The sequence below is a fragment of the Salvia splendens genome, chromosome 7 (assembly GCF_004379255.2).
Source record: "Salvia splendens isolate huo1 chromosome 7, SspV2, whole genome shotgun sequence".
In the NCBI taxonomy this organism is placed as follows: Eukaryota; Viridiplantae; Streptophyta; class Magnoliopsida; order Lamiales; family Lamiaceae; genus Salvia; species Salvia splendens.
In genome coordinates this window covers 18,153,256-18,177,795 of record NC_056038.1, presented here as the reverse complement: position 1 = coordinate 18,177,795, position 24,540 = coordinate 18,153,256, and the positions used below count along the sequence as shown (strand labels likewise).

Sequence of the window (24,540 nt, the reverse complement as noted above, 5' to 3'; positions counted from 1 at the left end):
GACATCATCTTCTTCAACAAACACAAACTAAAATCAGAAAACAAACCAGATTCAGCACCATAAAAACACAGATTAATAACTCACGAACACAGATCTATAATCAAACATTCCAAATCGAAAATCAAACATCAAAACTGAAATCCCGCCTACTGATCAGCATGGAAGAAAACAGGAAACACATAACTGCACCTTGCATGAAACAAACCTCTATGAAATAAAAGTAAACAGATTATGCTAACTCGAAGAAATAAACTACTAACTGGAAACACACGATTCGATACTCAAAACAACCAGAAACTCTAGATCTAAGCTAACTAGGCAAAAGGAAAAGAGATCGGCGAAGTAAACTGAACAGAAAACAACTTCATAGCATAAAACATGTTTGGATCTTCAAACAAAGTACTTCTAGGCGGTGAAATTCAAAAGCAAACAAAGATCCAGCGTAAGGAAAAACAAGCAATTTAACTACGAAAGCGAAATAAAAGTGTTTTGCCACGCCGGGCGATGGAACTTCTAACTACGATCTTGCTGACTGGATGAGAACGTCTGGAACTCTGGGAACTTCTTAATCTTCAAGTGACCATGGCAGTGGCGAGGAACGACACTCTAGACTGGGCTAAAGGACTGAACTACCGAGAGAATTCTACCTAAGAGTGATGATGATGAAAAATAGATGTCTTTTTTTTCTCTCTCCAAGTGGCTTCCTTTTATAGGGAGGCTTACCCTTGATTTTAGGGTTAAACCTTGCGGTGAGATGACTTCTTTGCCCTTAATTGTGATTGATCAGTCCCAGCTATCCTTCTTCTCCATCTCGAGCCATTTTTGCATGTATACTGGTCAGTACGTAATCGTCCTGACGCCCTTTTCACCTGAAGTATCTGAAGCTTTGCCTACTGGCTAGAACACTCAACCTGCACGCTTAAGCAACTTGTTTTGCAGATAAAGTTCAAATATGCACATCATACTCACCAGTAACCAAGGCCTAGAATACGACTTATCACATAGCCAACAGATAGGCAATCATAAATAAAAAACTGGGCATGACAACTCATTCAAAGTATTCATGTTTTCACATAAATCACATTTCTGAAAGAAAAGAAGAACCCACCTCGTTTGTTTAACTCTTTCAAACGGGCGCTTCCTGACTTGGGATTACTCGTCGTGCGAAGACGTTCCTTTATAACAAGTAATATACTTAAATTAGGCTTTAAGTAATTATTTATCTTGCATGTATGCATGCCTAAGCGTGTGCTTATTATTTCTTTGTTGCCTTCTAAATTTAGAAGTCTTAAATCTTTAATTAAATCAACGATTGAATTTATTCTGAATCTGACCGATCTGTTCGGGTATAATAAATTCCCGGATTATCTTAAGTATTTTAAAATACTTTCTGTGACTAATGAAATTCTCATCTAATCATTTACTGAGTACTATTTCAACACGACTTAATTTTTTTTTCTTTTCTTCCGTGGCTTAGGGAAATCAAATTCCATGGACTAAATTCTGTTAAGGGCGATGGCCCATATAATTAAACGTAGCCCGAAAGTTTAATTAAGGGGTCCTTAAATTTTCGGCCCAGCTTAAAATGTGCAGCGGCCCAAATCTAATTTCCCTTCTTTTTTTCTCTTTTTTTTTTCCTTCTGGAGGCCCAATTGTAATTCATGGCCCCAAGTGTTCTAAATTGGAAAGGCCCAAAATTGAAAAGAGAAGGGCAGTGGCCCAACTCATATTATTCACCTTCCTCAACAATGTTGCCCCTTTTCCAAATCACTTCTATTCGCAAACATGAACCCTAATCAATCATAGAGAAACAAAGGCGCCCACTCCATCCACTTTCACTTCCACTTCCACTTCTTCCGGCGACAACAGACTCGCCGGATACCTACCAGCATCGGCGGTATCTCGGTTCTCTCTGTCGGATCGGAGGAGCCACCTTTCCTCTCCGGCGCTTGCTCACACCGCCGCCTTCAGTACTTCTCGACGAAGTCAGTCCGTCTCCCTCCGTCTATTTCCTTCCATCAAGTATCTGCTTCCAAGTTCAGATGCCCAAATCGAGGTCCTATGCCGTCGATTCGCGCTATTCCTCTGCCACTGTGCTACATCCCTCGTCAGTCAGCATCACCGCCACTGCCCCTCGTCTCGCTGCTGGTTCGCAGGCGGTCAGGCTGGGACGGCGGTCAGCGCCGACGCTGGTCTTCTATTGACGGAGAGCTTCCCACGGTCGGCTCTCCTTCGTAAAATGAATGCTACTTGATCGGTTTATCGCGCAAAGAAAGTGTTAAATGTGTCGGAATGCCGCTTGACCAAGGCAACAAGGCCAAACTGATCAATCAGGTACAATAGGTGAAAAGAGGCCAGAAATCGGGGGAGTTGATCAAGGGGAGTAACCAAGCAGGCAAGGAGGGGACCACATGCTTCCAGAAGAAGGAAACGCGAGGCAATGAGCTGGATGGTGCGCATCATTCTGTTAACAAGGACAACGTTCTAGAAAGGGATACGTGCTGATATATGAGAAGCAAGGACAGAGCTGAGTCATGAATCTGTTACTGAAAAGCGTCGTCATTCTAGAAGGAGAGCACGTAGCAATCGATGAGTCGGTCACACTCAGCGTGAGCGAATATTCCCTGCCAAGATCGTTATCCAGCTGGAGGTCATGCCTATAAATAGAGGATGTGCCACCACATTAAAGGGATCTGATCCTTTACTTTCTGTCTTTAGTTTGTTTTGTTTAGCTCTCTAGTTTAGTTCAGTTCTCTAGATAGCTTAGATAAAGTAATGCTTAGTTATAAAGGGTGATCGAAGGAGTGCTGCAGAATACTTGATTTCTGTCGCCGTATTCTTAAGTTTCCCACCGAGGATCTCCTCGGTTTTACTTGCTTTCGTATTTTCCGAAGTGTTAGCTTTGTTTAAATTTCACGCTGTACTGTCCTGAGTTTAGTTTTAATCAAAGTTGCTTTCATTTTCATCGTGGTGTTTACTGTTTCACGTAGTTAATTTTCATTCCAGTCTGAAATTCACTTGACCCAGTAGTTAAAAATTCCTTGATCAAGTTAATAAGTTAAATTCTGCCTAGAGTAAAATCAGTAGGTAAAAACTCCCAAAGTTAAAGCGTGGCAGCAGCCAACCCCCTGTTCACTACTCACACACTTGATACACTAGCTTCTCTATGGAATCGACCCCGAACTTGCCGCTTTACTGTTAAAGTATGCAAAATTGGGAGTTTATAAATTACTTTGGTAGGAAACGAGTGAGGGCGAGATTGCATTGATCAAGTGGCAACGACATTTGCTAACTGATCCAACCGGTTCGGTTATCTTCCATATAACTTGATCCACACTCTATTCGCGCCCCCTCTTGAGGTCCTTCCAAAATGGCGCCGTTGTCGGGGAAGTATGGTGTTATTTTATGTCTGTGTGTAGCGCATAGGTGTATATAATTTTGTTTCTTTCTTTTCTCATTTGTTTTTTCCTTCTGTTGATGAGAAGGTACCACAGCGGCACTGGAATCACCCTCTTATATACAGAGGCACTAATGCTCATTGGAGAGTCCAGTAAGCCGGCGTCGTTACCACTCATTACAGAGCCGCACTAGCAGCAGCAGCAGCCGTTGACCAACTGACCAGCGAAGAAGAAGGAGAGCAGAACGCGCAACCTAAACCACCACCACTTGAACAAGTAAAAGCAGAGATGGCCCTCGTCGCCGACGACTCAGGAATTGGCTCTCTGCACGCTCATGATGAGAAGGAGCACACACATGCCATTGCCGTTAGTTCTGGGATGTGGACCATCGTGATCAAGTCTAGAGTACTGGCCGTTTTATCCCATTTTTACGGCCTTTCAAAGAAGTGTCTGTACGCCTTCCTGGAGGAATTTTGCCGATACTGTGATATCCAGCCTGTACCAGCTGGATCTACGTCTGAGGACTATAGGCTGAAAGCTATCCCCTTCGTCTTGAAGGGTGATGCTGGAGTATGGCTGTCGAGACTGCCAGAAGGGTCCATCAAAACATGGGCCGAGTTCCGAATGATCTTCCTAGATCGTTTCTTCCCCGAGTCAAAGACATGTGCCCTCAAGAGGGAGATTACAGAAGCAAGACAGGAGTACGATGAGCCCCTCGGCCAGTATTGGGATAGATTCCAAGTGCTGCTTCAAGCATGCCTAATAAGGCCAATTTCTTGCATAGGTCTAGGGGATAAATTCATGAAATTACGGGGTCTAACACACGTCTTAAGCCAGGTGTGTAGATGAATTTTGCCAGGTCCAGGAAAGAGAGAGGACAATCACATGGTCCGAGGAAACTGGCGAAAAAGTGAGCATTGTGGAGGAAATCTCAGAGCTGAAGGGTAGAATGGAGATTTCTACGAAGGCTTCTAGAAGATTATGTCCTCGTCTATATAAGGAAGGAAGCATGCATTCTAGAGGAACCTTCTCGGTGGAGGCCTCATTACGGATTGTAGCTAGGAGCTCACTTTTCTCTTACACACTTAGGTTCTTTTTGGGAAATTTGGGGGTTCACGTCTGGGTTCACTTCCTGTTTACAGTAGTTTCATTTGGGTGTAACACCGTCCTGTCGAGGGCGAAGAAACAATTTCCAATTTATTTCTCGTTATTTTGTGGATTTCACCGAGCTTCGCTGTTCGAAGCTCGGCACTCTGTTTAGCCTTTATTCTATGGGTTTATGCAAGCTATTTTCCATAATGTTGATGGTGTTTGTTTCTGCTTCAGTTACTGTGTTTTTCTGGAGTTCGTACTAGTACTTGTTTTGGATGCTTTTCGCATTTGCTCACTGAATCTGTGTAGAATTGTTTGAATTGGTTGTTGATCGGAGTAGATCTTTAGAATCAGAAGTTATGGGGATGATTCTAGTTGTTGTAGGACTCGGATCGCTTGGATCCAGAGTGGATTAAGCATCTGACGAGAGATCTGAACAGAGTTGGTTTAATTTGATGCCTAGCCTTCGTGTTTTTATTTCGCTCCGTCTAGTTTATGTAGATCTGTGTTATTTCCGATTTGTTGCAAGTTTCCGACGACCAAACTTTTATATTCTGTTCGAATCAGGGTATGTGCTCTGTTTCCTTCATCTTCATGTCTGATCTGCTAGAGAAATGCATGTCGTTGTTAGTTAAATTCCCAGTTCGTTATTTGCAGCTTTTCTGCCGTACCTGCTATTTCTGGAATGATTGTCCCCACTATTATTCGTTTTCTGTCTAGCTAAATTAGGTAGTCGTTTACACGGTCTAGGAAGTGAATTTAATATCTAGCAGTCATGAGGACGTTTGATCTCAACATGTTTACAGTTTTCTAGGTATAGTGTTACATTTCTTGCCTAGGTCTAGTTGTAGTTATACCTCAACCCAGTTTGCGTGGCAGCAGCCGCCTTTGTCAATAGTCTCTAAATTCTTTCTTACATGTCCGACTTCGTGGGATCGACCCCTGCTTCTCTATACTAATCCATAGTATTCGGGTTGAGGGATCTTTGAAGGGGAGTTTTGTGTGTACAACGACAGAGCATTCCGTGTTCCATTGAGTTCCTAGACCAAGTGATCTAGTGGGTTCATAAGACTTGGTTTCGCATTTTCACACACATACACAAATCACCCTCTCTCCCTTCAAATGGCGTCGTTGCCGGGGACTGGATGGCGTAATTTGTGATTGTGTTTAGTGGATTTTGGCGTAATTTGTGATTGTGTTGCATTTCTTGCCTAGGTCTAGTTGTAGTTATACCTCAACCCAGTTTGCGTGGCAGCAGCCGCCTTTGTCAAGAGTCTCTAAATGCTTTCTTACGTGTCCGTCTTCGTGGGATCGACCCCTGCTTCTCTATACTAATCCATAGTATTTGGGTTGAGGGAACTTTGAAGGGGAGTTTTGTGTGTACAACGGCAGAGCATTCCGTGTTACATTGAGTTCCTAGACCAAGTGATCTAGTGGGTTCATAGGACTTGGTATCGCATTTTCACACACATACACACATCACCCTCTCTCCCTTCAAATGGCGCCGTTGCCGGGGACTGGATGGCGTAATTTTTTATTGTGTTTAGTGGATTTTGGCGTACATAGTTCTTAATTTTTCTTTTCCTTTTGTTTTCAGTTTATGAGCAGGGACTCACGGTTTGGACACCGTGGTAACTCATCTGAGTGGAGGAACGATCATTTTTTTTGGCAAGTCAAGAACACAACATCTACAGTCACCACCAGATCGGGATTATCTACGGGAGATCCATTTCAGTTTGATTCGGGAAGTGAAGAGGATTGGAACTCGTCAGGAAGGGAGGATCCTAAATCATCTTCGGAAACAAGTACAGAGGAGGAAGAAACAGGGGACATGGTAAACATAATCGATCCAGATCCAGAGATCGGTTCGCTTACTGCTCATCTAGATGGAGAGCCAGCTCAAGCTATAGTAATGAATCCGCAACAGAGGTCCATTGAGATAAAGACAAACGTGCCCGGCATCCTACCCACATTCTCTGGGCAAAGGAATGAGTGCTCGTATGAGTTTTTGAATGAATTCAGCAAATTGTGTGGCATACAGAAAAGGCCGAATGAGGTGACTGAGGAGGATTATCGCCTGCGTGCAATTCCGTTTTACTTGAAGGGGGAAGCCAACACATGGTTATTGAGATTTCCCCCGGATTCTATCCGCACATGGAGGGACTTCAAGTTGGAATTCTTAGATTATTTCTTTCCGTCCAACAAGACGAATGCGCTGAAAAAGGAAATATTAGAGTGTAAGCAGGATTACGACGACTCTTTGAGTCAGTATTGGTATAGATTCAAGGGGTTGTTGGATGCATGCCCGAATCACCGAATGATAGAGGCAGAGACCTACTCTCTGTTTTACGAAGGGGCGATCCTGAGTCTAAGGACTTAATGAATTCCTCGAGTGGGGGAAATTTCATAAGAAAGAAGGGAAGTGAAGCAAGAGAGATTCTGGGTAAGTTGATAGACGCTAGAAGGCATATAATAACCCAAGGAATATAGTAAGGAAATGATCAGTGAATGCTATGAGAGAGCAAGAAGATGATAAAATAGAAGCAATGATCGACAAGCTCAAGAAAGCTCTTTTGAACGCTATTGAAAAGACAAATCCACAAGCTTCACAAGGGAAGGAGAAATCTCCTGGTCCAGGAGATAATCAAGTTCAACAATATTACGGGACCAATGAAGGAGATTATCAGACCCAAGTCAATGCAATGGGAAGTTGGAATTCCGATGGGAGCTGGAATCCAGGGAGACAGAGAGATGCACCCTGGAGGAACCATCCAAATTTCAAATGGATTGATAACGAACAGAGCCAGCCAGCACCACAACAGAATTTGTAGTTTGCACCTCAGCCCGAGAGACAAGGTAACTGGTTAGGAAGGAACTAATAAGGGCAGGGAAACTGGATCAATCGGAACCAAGGAGACCACTCGAGTTGGGGAAACAGAAATCAGAATAATCAAGGGAACTCTTATGTACCACCGCACCAAAGGAACTTTCAAACCACCTACCAAGGGCGAGGAAATCAATACAACAATAATTCAGGTAGTCAAGGAAATATTCACCAGAATCAAGCTGTGGATCAAATCCGAGTGCAGGCCCAGGGCCAAGTCAGCCTAATTCTAAAACACCGAGAAATCTGGATGAGATGGTGCATGATCTCGTAAGTTCTCAGCAGCATATGCAGAACAACTTGTAGTCAAATAATGACGTAGTCCACAAGCTTCAGGACGCTAAGCAGGAGCAAAAGGCGGCGATGAATATGCTGACAAAGCAATTGTCACAGATAGCCACTTCCTTGAGCGAGATGAGGGGAAATGAAGGCAAGATTCCCGCCTCAGTAAGGCCACCTGATAGAGCTAATATAAGTCAAATTACCTTGAGATCCGAGAAAGGATATGAGGGGCCAGTGGTAAGAACGAAGGAGGCGACAGATCCCAAGGAAGGCATGGAGGGAGAGGATACAATTCCTAGACCCAGACTCTTGAAGGGAGATGGTCCCTTGGTTAAAGATGACCTTAAGGCAGGAGATTTGGAGAGACCATTGCCTAGACCAATTGAACCATTCTTCCTCGATCCAGAGCCGGAGTTGGGAAATGAGGCAGCAGGAAAGGAAACTGGAGAGTTCTCAGCTGAAAGTTCTACCGGAGCAGGGAAGCGACTGAAACCCTTCCCAAGCTGGGGGGAAGCCAAGAAGAAGAAGGAAGAGCCGGTAGACTTCATGGATATTTTTGGGAAGTTGAAAATCAATCTACCATTCTTACAGGCCCTGAAATTGCCAGTGTTTAGCAAATTCAACAAGGAATTTATAGCTGGGAAGGCTAGACCCAGTGGAAAAATATTGATAGGCGAGAACGTCTCCGCTGTGATTCAGAAGAGGAGGATGCCTTCAAAATGCAATGACCCAGGTATGTTTACCTTGCCCATCTCTATTGGTGATGTAAAAATCAAGCATGCTATGTGTGACCTTGGAGCGTCGATAAATGTGTTACCACTTTCCATATACAAGAAACTGGTAGGAGTAAGTATGGTAGATACGAAAGTGGTGATCCAGCTAGCGGATAGGTCATGCATTTGCCCTGAAGGAGTGCTTGAGAATGTGATAGTCAGAATACATGATTTGCCCTGAAGGAGTGCTTGAGAATGTGATAGTCAGAATACATGATTTCTTGTACCCAGCTGATTTTCATGTGATAAAGATGAGTGACAATGAATCTGCTGAGTCTAGTGGCGTACTTCTAGGAAGACCTTTTCTTCGTACAGCCAAGACCATAATTGATGTTTTTGATGGAACTATATGCCTTGACTACAATGGGGAAAAATACACCTTTAGCATCGATGGAGCAATGAAGAAACCTCTTGATGTAGAGAATTTGCATGCTATTGATGTCATTAACCCCTTAGTCTAGGAATATCTTGAGACATAATTAATGCATGAACAGATTGAAAATTCAGCGATGAGTTGCTCTATAGACAGAGAAGTGGCTGGATGGTGTGAAGCAATGAACACAATTGAATTATCAGATGAAGAGCTAGCTGAGGTAATCGTGGAATTCTGTAAAAATCCAGGAGTAACTAGGTCAGGGAAGACACCCCATGTGGCGATTATAGAGGCTTCTTCTAGGTCAAGGAAAGACATGATACCTGAAGGAACAGAGAAAAATCCCTTGCCCCAGGAGGCAAGCAAACTGAAGAAAGAAATGAAAGTGCTCCCACCAGGTCTCAAGTATGCTTATCTAGAGGAGAATGAAGCTTTCCCTGTGATCATTAATAGCAGTTTGACCGGAGGACACGAAGAGGAACTGCTAGAGGTGATCCGGAGAAACAAGATGGCTATTGGATGGACTCTCTCTGACCTGGTAGGAATTAGTCCAGATTTGTGCATGCATCACATTCGCTTGGAGGAAGGAGCAAAAGCCTGCAGGGACCCACAGCGTAAGCTTAATCCGAATATGAGAGAGGAAGTCCTGAAAGAAGTCTTAAAGTTACTCTCCCTGGGAATTATCTACTCTATTTCGGACAGTGAGTGGGTCAGCCCAGTTCACATGGTACCGAAAAATCAGGGATTCAGGTAGTCAAGAATGATAAGAATGAATTGGTTCCCACTCGACTTGTTACTGGGTGGAGGATGTGTATTGATTATAGAAAGCTGAACGAAGCGACTAGGAAAGATCATTTCACGCTTCCATACATTGATCAGATGCTGGAGAGCTGGCAGGAAAACAATACTTCTGTTTCCTAGACGGATACAGTGGATACTTCTTGATCTATGTAGATCCAGAAGATCAAGAGAAGACTACATTTACGTGTCCTTTTGGCACGTATGCTTACAGAAGAATGTCGTTTGGCCTATGCAATGCGCCATCCACTTTTCAACGGTGCATGATGAGTATCTTCTCGGATCTACTTGAGGACTGCATCGAGAGTTTCATGGATAACTTCACGGTGTATGGAATTTCTTTTGACTCCTGTTTAGCAAGCTTGGATGTTGTATTAAATATCTAGCAGTCATGAGGACGTTTGATCTACAGTTTTCTAGGTCTAGTGTTACATTTCTTGCCTAGGTCTAGTTGTAGTTATACCTCAACCCAGTTTGCGTGGTAGTAGCCGCATTTGTCAAGAGTCTCTAAATTCTTTTTTACGTGTCCGTCTTCGTGGGATCGACCTCTGTTTCTCTATACTAATCCATAGTATTCGGGTTGAGGGATCTTTGAAGGGGAGTTTTGTGTGTACAACGACAGAGTATTCCGTGTTCCATTGAGTTCCTAGACCAAGTGATCTAGTGGGTTCATAGGACTTGGTATCACATTTTCACACACATACACACATCACCCTCTCTCCCTTCAATGCCCCAACCACAAGATGGGAGTGCGGGAGATCTATTCGATCTTCTATGGTGGATTGACAGTCGATAGCAAGAATGATCTAAACCTCGCTGCCCAAGGGGATTTCTCAAAGACCCCATTCAGCCAAGCCAAAAATATCCTAGAAAGGCTTATCGAGGCTAAGCGCTCGTATGAGACGTTCCGAGGGCAGTATAGAAGAGGGCAGTGCATGTAGCAGAGGCGCAATGATGAAAAGTTGGAGGCTCGATTTGAGCAAATGGAAAAGAAGCTGCTTGAGGCAGTGGAGAAAACCAGACCGCCCCCCCCCCTGCGCCGCCACCCCCTCCGCCAGAAGAGCATCACTACTACTATTGCGAATTCCCCCCTGAGGTAGAGCCGTTGCCCCAAGTAAATGCCGTTGGCCACTGGAACTCAAATGGCAACTCGATCCAGGGAAAGCAAAGAGACGCCCCATGGAGAGATCACCCAAACTATCGATGGACTGACCAGAACCAAAGCCAGCCACCACAGCCCTCGACACAACAGATGCAACCTTCTGAAGGGCAGCCCAACTGGCCAGCTCGGATCCAGGATAGACCAAACACTGGAGGGAACAAAATGCAGGGAAGTCAGGCAGGATGGTCAAATGGACCTCAAGGAAACTGGTCCAGTGGAGGACAGACCAATTGGTCAAGCCAACAGCAGGAAGGAAATTGGGGGTATCAATACCAAGTGCCCTCAGCCAAGCAGCCAGGGAAGACAGCCAAATAATCAAATGTAAATTATGTCCCACCATACTAAAGAGGAAACCAGTATTTCCAAGGGAACCAACAGAATCATTTTCCCCAGAACCAGCCAGAACAGTATGGACCTTCCGGCTACTATCAACAAGGCCATGGAGGAGGTCGTTTTCATCAGAGGTATAACAAATAGCAAAATGAAGGTCCAGGAGATATGATGATCCCACATCAGCCCCATGATGAAATACGAGAAATACAAGAAGCCCAGAGAGAACAAATGGCTGCACTAGATATGCTTACAAAGCAGTTATCTCAGGTCGCCATGTCACTGGGCGAGCTAAGGGGAAATGAAGGAAAAATTCTGGCTACAGTGCAGCCACCACCTGGGCGAGATAATGTCAATACAGTATCTCTAAAATCAGAAAAAGTTTATCAAAGCCCATCTGCGAGTTCTCTAGCACCCACAGACGGACCCAATCATGAAGAAGGCCCTGAGTCCAGCGCCTTTGATCAAGTCACAAAGAAGGAGAGTCTAGTGCCCTTGAACAAGTCACTGAGAAATAAAGGATGGTTGAAGCAGAAAATGTAGCTGTGGTAATCCAACCTAGTGATATTCCACCAAAGAAGACTGACCCAGGGGTGTTCACACTCCCAATTTCCATCAGAGACGTTCAAATCGAGCACACAATGTGCGACCTAGGGGCTTCCATCAATATTATGCCGTATCCTATATACCAGAAGCTGGGAGAAGCTAAGCTTGTCAAAACCAGTATGATGATACAGCTAGCAGACGGGTCTTGCATTCACCCAGAGGGAATTTTGGAAGATGAAATCGTCAAGGTCAACAAATTCAGGTACCCCACCGACTTCTTCGTCATGAAGATGACAGATCCAGGAGCGGAGGAGTCTACCGGAGTCCTTTTGGGAAGGTCGTTCCTATCTACAACCAGCACAGTCATCGATGTCCGCCATGGGACGATGAATCTGGGTTTTAATGGAGAACAAATTACATTTGACATTGATAAAGCTGTAAGAAAGCCACAGGATAGTGAGAGCATACAATCGGTAGATACTATCAGACCTTGGGAGCAAAAGTATCTAGGAAATGAACTCTTCAAAAAACTGACCACTGACTCCATTGAAGACGAACAACTTAAGAAGGAAGCAACTGAATGGTTCGATACAACGATGACTGGGGAAATGGATAATCAAGCCATCGAACTGGCAATTATGGATTTCTGTAAGCCGCCACGACCAGCTGAGCTAAAAGAGATCACTCAGCCGGCAAGGATCGAAAAACCACCTGACCAAGCCGCCCCATTGAGAAGAATGTTGAAGGAAAGTCCTGCACCTACAAGGAAACTATTATCTTTACCTGCATCGCCAGTTACCCTCAAGAGCATGTCCAACCAAATGTATCAAGAACCAGTCAAACTAAATCTGCAAGGACAGGGAGGACAATTGATGAAAGAACTGAGGCTGGGTCAAGAGGGGTCAAGTGGAAAATAGCAGATGTGATAAAGATTAACCCAGATATGTGCATGTATCCCGCCATGATAGAAGAATGAGTGACACCCCACCTTGATCGGCAACGCCGACTCGACCCCGTTTTGAAAAAGGAAGAGCTCATAGTGTGGCAGAAAGAGCTACTCTTCCAGTATCAACTCAAACTGATACCCAGGAGGCGGAATTCAAAATGGGCGGACCCTCGTACCATCATGACAATGCACACACCGGAGGTAAACATACTCCCAGGAGAACCCCCCAATTCGTTCTCCTTCGAGGTCAAGAGTCATCGTGTTGAGCCCTACAGGGACAAGACCGAGGCGGGCACAGTGGAAGAAATTCCACTGATCCTGCCTAAATCTTATCCAGTGAGCAGGTAAAAGGAGTGATCGAGTACTCATGGGTAGTCTGCTTAATCAAAGCGACAAATTCTTGATCTATTAAACTGATCAAGTGACATCATAGAGGAACTCGGTCAAATCCTTTGTAGTCAGCGTAAATATTTTTTTTCGTGTGTTAGTCTTTAATTCTTAGAAAATTAAAAGTCGGAAGTAAGGATGGAAGCTGATCAAGTGGAACTATTTGAGTTGTCATCTGGAATTAATTATCCACTTGATCAGTGCAATTCGAATTTAATTGGTGGTACAGTACTTTCGTTGATCAGGGCAGGTGATGAAAGGACGTGCGCAGTGACTGAAAGGGTGTCAGGAAGCGCCAACTGCCGCATTGGACAGAACGTCCTGGAGAGAGGAAGGAAGCGTATCAGAGAAGCTATGCCAGCTGACACTCTGAAAGGACGCGCTTGTACGTGAAAAGTCGCAAAAATCTGAACAGCCGCAGAGATCTCAATAGTAGAGGATCCCAACAGCCGCAATATCAGTATAAAAGGAAGATTTCAGATTCGGATATCACTTTTAACCAAATCGCCTATAGTACATTCTCTTTGCTCTCCCATACCGCTCTAAGTTCAAGAACCCTTGCCCAATACCATCATCCTTTTCACCAAAGCCTATCACCATTACCAGTAAAAATGTTGCTTGAACAGCTCTCAACTTCATCCTCCTCTTCCAGTTCTGGCACCGACAGTGGTGACCGGAGGACCTCACCCCAGGCCCAAGTTTAAAACCCTAGCCCATCCTCTCAACCTACACCACAAACAAGCGTCGCTCCGCCTCTCGAGGTGAACGAAGAAGCCATCAGGCGCCTAGATAGAATCCTTCGGAGTATGGCCTCCGATACGGATATTCCGACCGTTTACGCCACCCTTAAAGCCCGACTAGGGATTTCCCTGTCAAGGCACCGAGCCACAACTTCCACACCCCAAAATCTTCCCCAAAACCCTCCTTTTTCTTCCCAAACACTGACCCCCCGTCATACCCCTACGCCTACACCCGCGTTTCCACTGGTACAGTACAGTGGGGACGATTCTGACGAAGAAGGGGCACAACTAGCCGCCACTCCCGCTGCCGAAGTAGAATCCATGCCGCAACCACATGCAGAGGGCGCGGCTGCTCCCAACGCTCCGACACCACCAAGTGGCGGAGGCTCCAACTCTCCTACTCTCCAAGGGCCGACCCAACCGATCGAGGTTGTAAATGTTGACGACGATTCTACGGATGACCTTCTGCCTCCTCCCAACGAAATACTGCAACAAAGATATGCGGATTGGAACTTCATTCCTCATGCAGAGGATGAATCAGTCCCGAATAGGGATGAGGAGCCATTGCGCCGTCGGAAGTGCAGAATGGTGATCAACCGGTTGGTGAAGGAGGTGGAGGCCAGGGTGGCCATCATGCATAGGGTAGAGGAGGAGCAGGTGGAGAGACCCCGCATAGTACATTCGATATTGGATGAACCGGAGGAGCTGAAAAACCGAGCAATAAACCAAGGGGCCGGTGAGGCCGATGAGGAAAGAATGGCTGTTGAGGACAGCCAAGTCAGAATAGAGAGATAGGAAAAGGAAGGGGAAGGAGAGTGTTCCTCCTTCTCTGAAGAGGATGCGCCCCGCAACCCGGGGCATTGTGATTTCATATACTGACCGACTTGCCCCTCTACAGCAGGGAAATGAGGGCAGTGAAACCGAGGAGAGAGAGCTTCGATGTGCCAGAACATTCAGCAGGAAGCAAGGAAGGCCTGCAACACCCCCCACCATCGACTATTCCAGAAAGACTGTGGTGTTGACCACGGACCTCCTCCAGTGGATGCTGAGATTTGAAGACCCCAAATTGGCTGAGGAGGTCCACCAGAGGGTGACGCCCACGAAGCGGCTAAAGGCCGGCAAGAGAATCCATCAGCCAGCCCTGGAGACTATTCGAGTTGAGGAGAGATCTACCCAGTATATTACTTGGGCGTGAGCAAATGATGTGCCTGAATGAGTTTTCTGTAAGGATGAGACTCTATACAGAGGCCCACGTCGCTAGTGCAGAGTGGTTCGGGCGCGACATTGGCCTTCCTCAGAGGAAGCCAGAGTTTGATCAGCAGGCCGTGTGCAACGGACGTGCCCCCGACTTTAAAATCTCTGAGTCCAGAGGAACTCATATTGCTGATCCGGTCCTCCGCCTTGCCCAGGTCTACCTTTCCTGCAATCTCCTCGGCCAAGCCAACACACTAGCAATCATTACTCTAGCCGAACTCTACTTCATGTGGAGCATGAAGGAGCAGAGGAGGGTGCACCTTGGCTACTGGCTGGCCTACTCGATGAATCTGATTGCCACTCTCCCTACCCGCCACCTCAACGTCTGCCACCTTCTTAGAGCCTACTTAAGGAGAAATTGGACCATGGTGTTCCACAGGGACGTGGGGCGTCCCAGCCGTTGCCCTAAGCCCGAATTATTTAACCTGGAATTTTTTGTAAGAATACAGGTACTTGAACGGGTACCCGGCGGGAAGCTTCGCTTCTACATAAAAGCTAGGCAGGAGAGGCAGACGGAGCAGCAGGAGACCAGGCGCGAGGAAGAGAGGAAGACGCTCGATCGTCCGGCAAGCCCTGAGAGGCAGCAGAGAAGGCTGAAGATGGTCCCCACGACAGAGCCAGAGGAGGCTGCACAGACTACCAATGAATGGAGGCTCCGCATAGAGCAAATGATAACGCAGCTGGTGGAGAACTCACATGCCCAGCTGGTTGCTCAAGCTAGGATTATGGAGGCGATCCGCCAACAGACCCTTGCCAGCCAACCTTCACCTCCCTCTACAAGCTCTCCTCCGTCTCGCCTCTACAAGGTCTCCTCCGTCTCGGCACCCATCATCCTCCCGGCCACCCTCAACATCTCCCGGTCAACCCCCCAGAATGCATTGAGTATACCTCCCCTCCCCCAATCTCAGTCATTTCAAGTTTAAACAATTTACTTTTATTTGTTTTTGATATGTATAACTGATATTCTGCTCCACCTCACACTTTGCCCTGTGTTGGGTCTAAGTGTGAGAAGTTATACATGTTCGTTTTGCTATGTTTTGCCTACGTGTTTTGTTTGTTGTTTTTCTGTTTTGATAGGCATGTTTGATTGTTGGCACTGTCTCACACTTAGCCCAGTGTCTAGTCTAAGTGTGAGAAGTTTTCCTTGGTTTCTGTTGTGCCGTTGCCTGTACCTAACCCTTTTTCCACTGCATCCAGTCCCTCGAGGACGAGTGCATATGCAGTGGGAGGGGGGAGGGTTAGTTCCAGAAAATAAAAATCATACATGTCAAAAGTTTTGAAAATATAAAATATCAGATAGTAATAAATAGGCAATATGCATGAAATCGGATAAGTGAAAGATTTGATTACTTTGGGAAGAGTTAGAAAAATGACTCAGTATGTTTACATGTAGAAACTTGATTGCAGAAAAACTTGATCACTTTGAACGACGTAAGTATGATGGAAATGCTCAATTTTTAAACTTACTGTGAAGCCTCTCTATATGTGAGTTATAAGCCAAAATAGAACACTTTCTACTATCTTTACAAGGAAAAATTTTACGAGGGGCTGAATTTTTGAAATTTAGATGAAATTGCACAATTAGTAAGGACTAAAGGCATTAGGACTTAACCAATTTAAGCCTTTTCTTCTTTCGCTCCACGAACCCGCCTCGTCAAGCAAGGCACCCCTTAGTTAACCAAATTGAGCCCATACACTTTGACCCTTCCTTTTGAAACCAGAACCCGTATCCATACACTTTTTCTTTTTCAAACACGTGAGGAAAAGAGGTCAAGAGATGAGTCATTTCAAAGTAAGGGGTAGTACGATAGAAAGTAAAAATAAAAGGGTAGCCTGGTTGAGCGAGTTAGTCAATCAGGTTGATCAAGTCAGAAATCAAGCCAAAAAAATATGTTGTTATCGAGAAAAGTTTGAGAAAAAGAGGGCAGAAAAAGTTGTAACCTGACCCGATAAGTCGGAAGTTAGAAAAAAATAAGCCAAAAGTTCAAGGCTAGAAGTCGCCACTTGACCAAGTAAGATAGCTAGTGGCGAAATAAATAGTTCAAATCATTGGTTTTTTGACTCACGTGTTTTTCTTTTTACAGTTTATATTTTTAAACTTAGAACCCCTAGGACCCTATCTTGATACACCACTACCCTTAAGCCTCATTACACCTGAAACAAAGACCTTAAGGAACTATCTTGTGCAATCCGATTCGAGGTATTAAATTTGTGGCAATACCAAGTGATCAGTCCTAACATCTCTGATGAGAAATGAATGACTGAGTGAATCCAACAGTGGTTTGTACATTGAGCAATCTTGACGAACTGACACCTTGATCAAGTAAAAGCAAAAAAAGAAGAAACATAAGTTGTTGGCAAATGGATTGACCTCGACCTCGGGTATGATTGTTTGAAATTTATTCGATCTAATGCATCTATGTGAATATGAGTTTTTATTTCGAGTCTTTTTTTCTTTTTCGTTTTCTTTTAATTTCTTGAAATGAGTAAACCATGCCTGAAATTTGCATTATCTTTTTCTTTATACTTGGGGACACGTATGTTTTAAGTGTGAGCAGTTTGATAAGGCTCTTTTCATGCATCGGTTCAGGGGTAAAATGTACGCTACTTGATCGGTTTATCACGCAAAGCAAGTGTTAAATGTGCAGGATTGCCGCTTGACCAAGACAAAAAGGCCAAAATGATCAAGCAAGTACAATAGGCGAAAAGAGGCCAAAAACCGGGGGAGTTGATCAAGGGGAGTAACCAAGCAGGCAAGGAGCGGACCACATGCTTCCAGAAGAAGGACACGCGAGGCAATGAGCTGGATGGTGCGCATCATTCTGTTAGCAAGGACAATGTAACACCCCAAAATTTTTGTGACTTTTATTTTAATGTGGATGTCAAGTGAAAATTTCTTTTATGAAATTTATTCATCTTCTATGTGATTGAGTTAGTTATGTGAAATAATTGCCATGAGTGATGTGGAATGAAGTGTTCGATATTTTTATATCTTACGATGTTGGGAATTAATTAAGTGAGATCATGCATTTTTTATACTAGCCATTCTAATTGAGAATTTTCGGCCTCCTTCAATTATTTGAAATTAATATTCTCTTCTTGGATTTAATAAATTATTTTGGGATATTTATCCAAATTAAATCCAAACCAAATTATCCCTAATTTGTGCTACATGAAATTTGAACTCTAGCCTACTTCTTTTGGGAGTTTTCGAAAAAAAATACTCTATTTAATAGGAGGATGAATTATTTCTTTTGATTTAATTGGTGTCTTATTGATTCCCTTCTTTTATTTTAAATCCAATTAAATCATACCACATTTTATTTCCTCACCCTAATTAAATTAAGATTTGAAATATTTCCTTATGGCAATTAAAGCCAAATTTCGCCCCTTCCCTATTTTGGAGAAATCATATTTGTTCCTATTTTTGTGGAATCCCTTCTATACAAATAAATACCAAATAAATACATATGTCTAATTAAATGGGGATGTGAATATTTTCCTTTTGTATTGCTCTCCATATCACACGCCCCATATGTTTGTTTGGGCCTTGGGGAAATTTATTTATTTGTTACCTATTTTATGGGAGTCTTTTCCCATAAAAAAAATTACCAAATTTAAATCATATTCCCGTTTAATTGAGGATTTAAATATTTATTTCCCCCATAATTCAAAATACACGCCCCCTTATTTTGTCCCCTTATTTATGAACTATCCATTATTTTATTTCCTAACTTGTGAATATATTTCTCTCCAAGTAAATATTGCTATCTTTCCTTGCTAATTAAATCAGCAAATTTCAAAAATTCTCCCCCATTCACACGCCTATTTTATTCCTCCATATAGTGGGATTTTATTTTTTCCTCCCACAATTTAATTATTTTAATTGGGTGTGAATTAAACCTAATACATAAAACTAACTAAACCCTAACCCTAGCCCATAATTTTTACACGCCTCCCCTCCCTCTTTCTCTCCCTCTCACGCCTCCCTCCCCCCTCTCTTCATTCTCTCCAAAAATCCTCCATTCATCCTTGTTCTTGCTTCAATTGTCGTGGAAACTTCAAGATTTACCGAAAAACCGCCTCAATCTTTGTTTCTACCGTTTGCTTTAATCAAGAAAGGTATATTTGATTCACTTTTCCTCATTATTTTCATTGAAACCTGGATTTAGATTCCTTCATGCATATAGTGAGTGTAGAGATCGTAGATCTAAGAATTAATTGGGTGGAATTGTTTGGTTGCATAAGAAAAGATGTGTGTATGCGTTTTTGGTTGTATATGAATGAACTTGTGGATGAATAGTGATAAATGTTATGTGAGTTTATGAAAACCATGATTGTGAGATCTTTTTGAAGCATGATTGTGTGTGGGAAGCATGAAAAATTGTGTTTGGATAAATTAGGAAGAAACCCTAATTTCGAAATTGTGAAACCTGAAAACTGTGGTGTTTAGACAGTGGATTCCGACGTGTGTTTGACTGACCAAACGATCTTATTTTGGTGCTAATGTTTAACTGAGTAAACTTCAAGGTGTTTTCTGTGTCGTGTGTAAATTTCAGCCCCTCTTGACGAAAGATGAAATTTTAATAAATTTTTTAAGTCGACTGCGCAATTCTGCCAGAAACTTGTATTCTCGCCCAGAAAGTTTCGTGTTCTATTTGACCGACTAAATGGCCTCTTTTTGATGTGAATTTTGAATTGGATGGAATTTTAAGTGTCTTCTGTGTTGTGTGAAAACATTAGCCTCATTGGACATCGGGTGAATATTTGACAAATTTTTCAATTGACATGCGCAGTACTGCCTAAAATTTTGTGTCCCGACCAGAGAGTTTCATTGTTGTTTTGACTGACCAAATGACATGATTTTGGTGTGAAATTTTAGCTGGATGAACTTGAATGTGTCTACTATGTTGTGACCAAATTTAGCTTCATATGAGGTCAGATGGATTTTTGGTGATTTTTACAAACCAACTGCACCGTCCTGCCAGATTTGTTGTTATGTTGAAATATCACTTGTTGCCAAGTTTGGGTGAATTATATGATGCATGTATGATTAAGGAATGTATCATATGACGTGATTATGTGTGACACGTTGAGAAATATTATGGCATGTTTTCCTTATATTGATGAATGTTTGGGATGGGTAATTTAAGAGAACGATGAAAGGAACGATAGGACATGCATGATAATGTGAATTGATGGAAGACTGATTTGTGTTGTGATGTTGGCAAGGGTTATTAAGTGTACATGAGCACAAGGAACGAGGGTTGCCTTAAGTTGGATGTTGAATTGTTTAATCAAACGAGGTGGGCTTTCTTTTTCAAATCTCTTTAGTTTCCGAAAATACGATGTGGTGTTATGAGGGTGGTTTAACTTGTTATGTCATGCCATGTTATTTTGTCTGATGCCTAGTTCATCTGAGCTTGCTCTGTTACGCTATATGGCTGTGTTGTGAAACGAATTCGGGTCTGAGTAGGGCCGCAAACCCTATCAAGTTGTGTACACTGGTGGGATCGTGAGCCGTCCTTGCTAGTCGGCCGGTCTCGTGGGCGAATAGTGTGGCCACACTTTCGTCGCACTGCAATATGATGATTGTGATTGATGGATTGATTAGAAAAGTGGAGAGATAAATTGTCTGGCCAGACTTTGAAATATTTTTTGTGTTCTCGTGATATTTCTTAACTACATATAAAACTCGAGATCACTGGTATGGATGACATAACTATTATAAAATGTTTTCGGCATGAGCCCATTGAGTACAACAAGTACTCAACCCTGCATATGTTTTCTTTATGTGCAGGTTGAGCGGGATGTTGCGGTGGATGTTGAGTTGGCCTAGGAACTTTGGGGGCGTTGTGTCTTCATACATAGACGTCATCCTGGACTCTCTTTAAACCTTATTTCCGCTGCTATATTTTTTTGAACTGTGCCTCAAGACTTTATTCCATATCGTACTGTGTTTGAGCATGTTTAATGGTGTTAGGTTTTAATCTGATGTTTACCTTGTTTCTCTAAAATGGTTTTTCGTGAACTAAACCAAAGGTTTTCTTTTGGAAGTTAATTGTTTTTTTAATTTATTTTCTCCGCTGCTTATTTTGAAAAATCATTTTGTCTTAAGTCGTTGCAAATTAATAATAAATTTATAACATTAAGTTCTTTAAACTAAAAAATTGTTGTCCCTTGGTCACGATCGCCTCGTTTGTAGTACCCCTAGTATGGGCGGTCGTGACAGAGTGGTATCAGAGCTTTGTTCTTTCGCTCTGGTCCGAGAGTCTTCTTTTACCTTAAGTTTAGATTAGTGATTATTGACTAGAAGTGTCACGAAGGCTCAGCATCCAAAGCATCGCGCTCAACCAAAGAAAGTGAGGTATGTTTTAAGTTGTTGCAAGCATGTAAGATCGATGCATGAAATTGACGATGATATGATGATGATATTTTGGCAAGTGTACGCATGCGAATGAATGTTATACGTGAAGATGAATTGTGATGATATGATTATGTGGAATATGAGTATGATTGACATGATAATTTAAGCACGTATTATATATGTGAATACGATGTTGTGATAGTATGATCATGTGAAGTATGAGCATGACTAACAAGATGATCTAAGCACGTTGTAATGTCCGTTTTTTTTTATTTAAGGGGTGTTTGCTTTTTGTGAATATCTTGTTTAAGATATGGTGTGGTATGTTTTATTTGTTTTATATTATTTATGGGTGTGAATATTTAGTTTTATGGTCATTTGAAAAGCAAATTAATATCTTAATTAATAAATTAAACCCCCCCCCCTCTCTCTCGGTTTTTCTCTCCCTCTCCCTCTCTCTTTTTCGAAAACCATCCCTCTCTCCCCACAAATCTCTCAACCTCCCCCACTCCCTCATAACCGATACCCCCCCCCCTCTTTTCCATACTTTTTCTCTTCTCGGTCTCTCTCTCAAGCGCTCATCTCTCTCGAAGTGTGCTCTCACCGGTAAGCTCTCTCGCCCTCCTCCCTCTCGGTTTACCTTTCCCCATTCATTCCCCCTCATCATCATCTCGAATTCTTCAAGGTGTTACGCTCGCTCGTTGTCAATCGGAGTCGGAGGAAGAAGTAAACCGCTCGAATTACGTTTGAACTATCCGGGAAAGGTAACCCAAACCCTAACCCTTGTTAAATTCGAAAAAACATGCATGTAGGACGTTTTTGGGAAGGTTTAGATGCTGAATAGGTTCTTTGTTAGTTTTGTGTTCAATTGTCTTTACTCGATAACAATTGGTGTGCGTGTCAATAGTTTGGAGAAAGCAGTGGCAGAACTTACTGCTCATGCATGCTCTTTGGATTCAACTCTTGAAGAAAGAATTCTTCAAGAATTCACCTTTGTATTGAACTTGTTCTATGCGAGCTTCAAATCAAAATATAATAACCAAAATCAAACTGAAATCATAATTCAACCAAAAACACCGATTTTGCAATGATTACCGGATAATTATGTATCGAATTTCTCACGCAGATTTAACCATATAAAATAACATAGTGTAAAGGACCAATAAAACCATTTTATAAAGCAAGAACCACATTGGTGTCAATTAATTGTGGACAAAGAGAATATAACGAATTTATAATATCTTAATCACTTTTTATTTGTTTAAAGAGTAAATTGTCAGAAAAAATTACTGTAAAATTTGGTCATTTTTTGGTAAATTCACAACTTAAAAAAAATAATTATATCATAATATTGACATTTTTTCAATTGTCTTATTTATCTAAATTTTGAAATAAAGATTGTACAAAGTAGAAGCTTATTTCCACAGCTTTTTATGTATATTTGTATATCATTCAAGAAGTTATGGATTTAAGTCTCAAAAAAATGAAATATAATAAGATTAAGTTAATTTATTTCATCTTTTGGGTCATACGCAATTTTCTAAAATACAAATCAATGATATAATTAATAAAATATTAAATTGTAATAGTAATTGATTTTTTTATGAAGATGGTACTTCATATGTCTCTTAAAAATTGACGCTCTTAGAAATATACGAATTTTAATGTAAATTGGTATCGTAAGAAGAGATAGAATGAAAATTGAAAACTTCATTCTATTGTCAAATTGAAACTACAAGAATTCATTTTTTCAATCTTTGTTGTCTTCTTCGTTGCTTTATTAAGAAGGCAAAGTAATTATACGAGTAAAATACACTTTTTAACACTTTAAAAATTCCATAGAACATTTAAAAATTCACATTAAAAATGTATATTAATAATGTTGTAGACAAATTCTTGTTATTGCGCGAATATTCAAATAAGCACTAAAAATGTAGATGAATAATAGAATTATGGAAATACAATCTGATTAAAGCTACCACGAAATATATTTCTACAAAGATGAGTGGGAGGGATCTTGTGCTAAATAAATATCATCGTTCTTCACTCCAAACACATTTAACGGCTTTGTAATATCGTAATTTGGACGCTTGTAAACATAAAAAACTACTTGCTTCAAACCCTGCTAAATAAATATCATCGTTCTTCACTCCAAACACATTTAACGGCTTTGTAATATCGTAATTTGGACGCTTGTAAACATAAAAAACTACTTGCTTCAAACCCTACCATAAATGATAAAAGACTAAAGTATTGGCCAAAATATTAAGGCAGAACTCCACTAATAATCTTGAGTCTTGACCTACAGTAGTATTATGAAATCCTAAATCATCATCGTCGGCACAGTTCAACCTCAAAGGTTGAGAATTTTTAAGGAGAAGATTTACGATGTGAACCCTATTATCCTTACGCATTCCGAAATCGTAGCCATGAGCAGCAAATGACTACAAAATGATTACTATTATAAAAACAACTAAGTCATAGAGATGGTAATCGAGAGAGTAGAATTGGTAGAAGACATCGTATTTTGTATTTCTTTTTGATATATTCTTTGTGTACAATGTATCCCTTTTTATAGGTACAATATGAGATAATTAAGGAAAAGATCAAACTATTCTAATTGTATCAATTCTCATTAATCTTGATTCTTCTACCTAAAATAGAATGATTTACTCTTCTTTCCTTTCTTGTGTAGGATATTCTCTGGAATTATTCTCGACACTCCCCCTCAAGTTGAGTAACAGCATCTCCGATACTTAACTTGGTCAGAACTTCCTTGAAGACCTTGGCATGTACCGCCTTGTTAGAATATCCGCCAGTTGTTCTTCGGACCATACGAATGGAAGTTCGATGATGCCTCCATCTAGCTTTTCTTTAATGAAGTGACGGCCGACTTCCAGGTGCTTGGTCCTATCATGTTGGACTGGATTTTCCGAGATACTAATGGCTACTTTGTTGTCACAAAAAGTCTGCTTTTCTCTTTTGGAGGGAAACCAATCTCTGTAAGTAATATTCGCAACCACAAGATCTCGGTAATTCCACTCTTTATTCCATGGAACTCTGCTTCTGCACTAGATAATGCAACCACTTTCTGCTTCTTACTTCTCCAAGTGACTAAGTTCCCACCAACGAAGGTGAAATATCCCGCTGTAGATTTCCTGTCGTTTGGATTACTGGCCCAATCAGCATCCGTGTATCCCTCTACTTC

General features: G+C 42.0%; 1 protein-coding gene across 1 annotated transcript; it reads left to right on the top strand.

Annotated features, from left to right (window-relative positions):
* The first annotated feature begins 11,613 nt into the window (after window positions 1-11,613).
* Window positions 11,614-12,555, top strand: LOC121810519. Its single transcript, XM_042211278.1, has one exon. The coding sequence runs from the start codon at window positions 11,614-11,616 to the stop codon at window positions 12,553-12,555; it is 942 nt and encodes a 313-aa protein (XP_042067212.1).
* Window positions 12,556-24,540: the final 11,985 nt, after the last annotated feature.

Excerpts from the sequence above, each read along its gene's own strand:
- LOC121810519 (XM_042211278.1), top strand. The coding sequence starts at position 11,614 with ATGGTTGAAGCAGAAAATGTAGCTGTGGTAATCCAACCTAGTGATATT.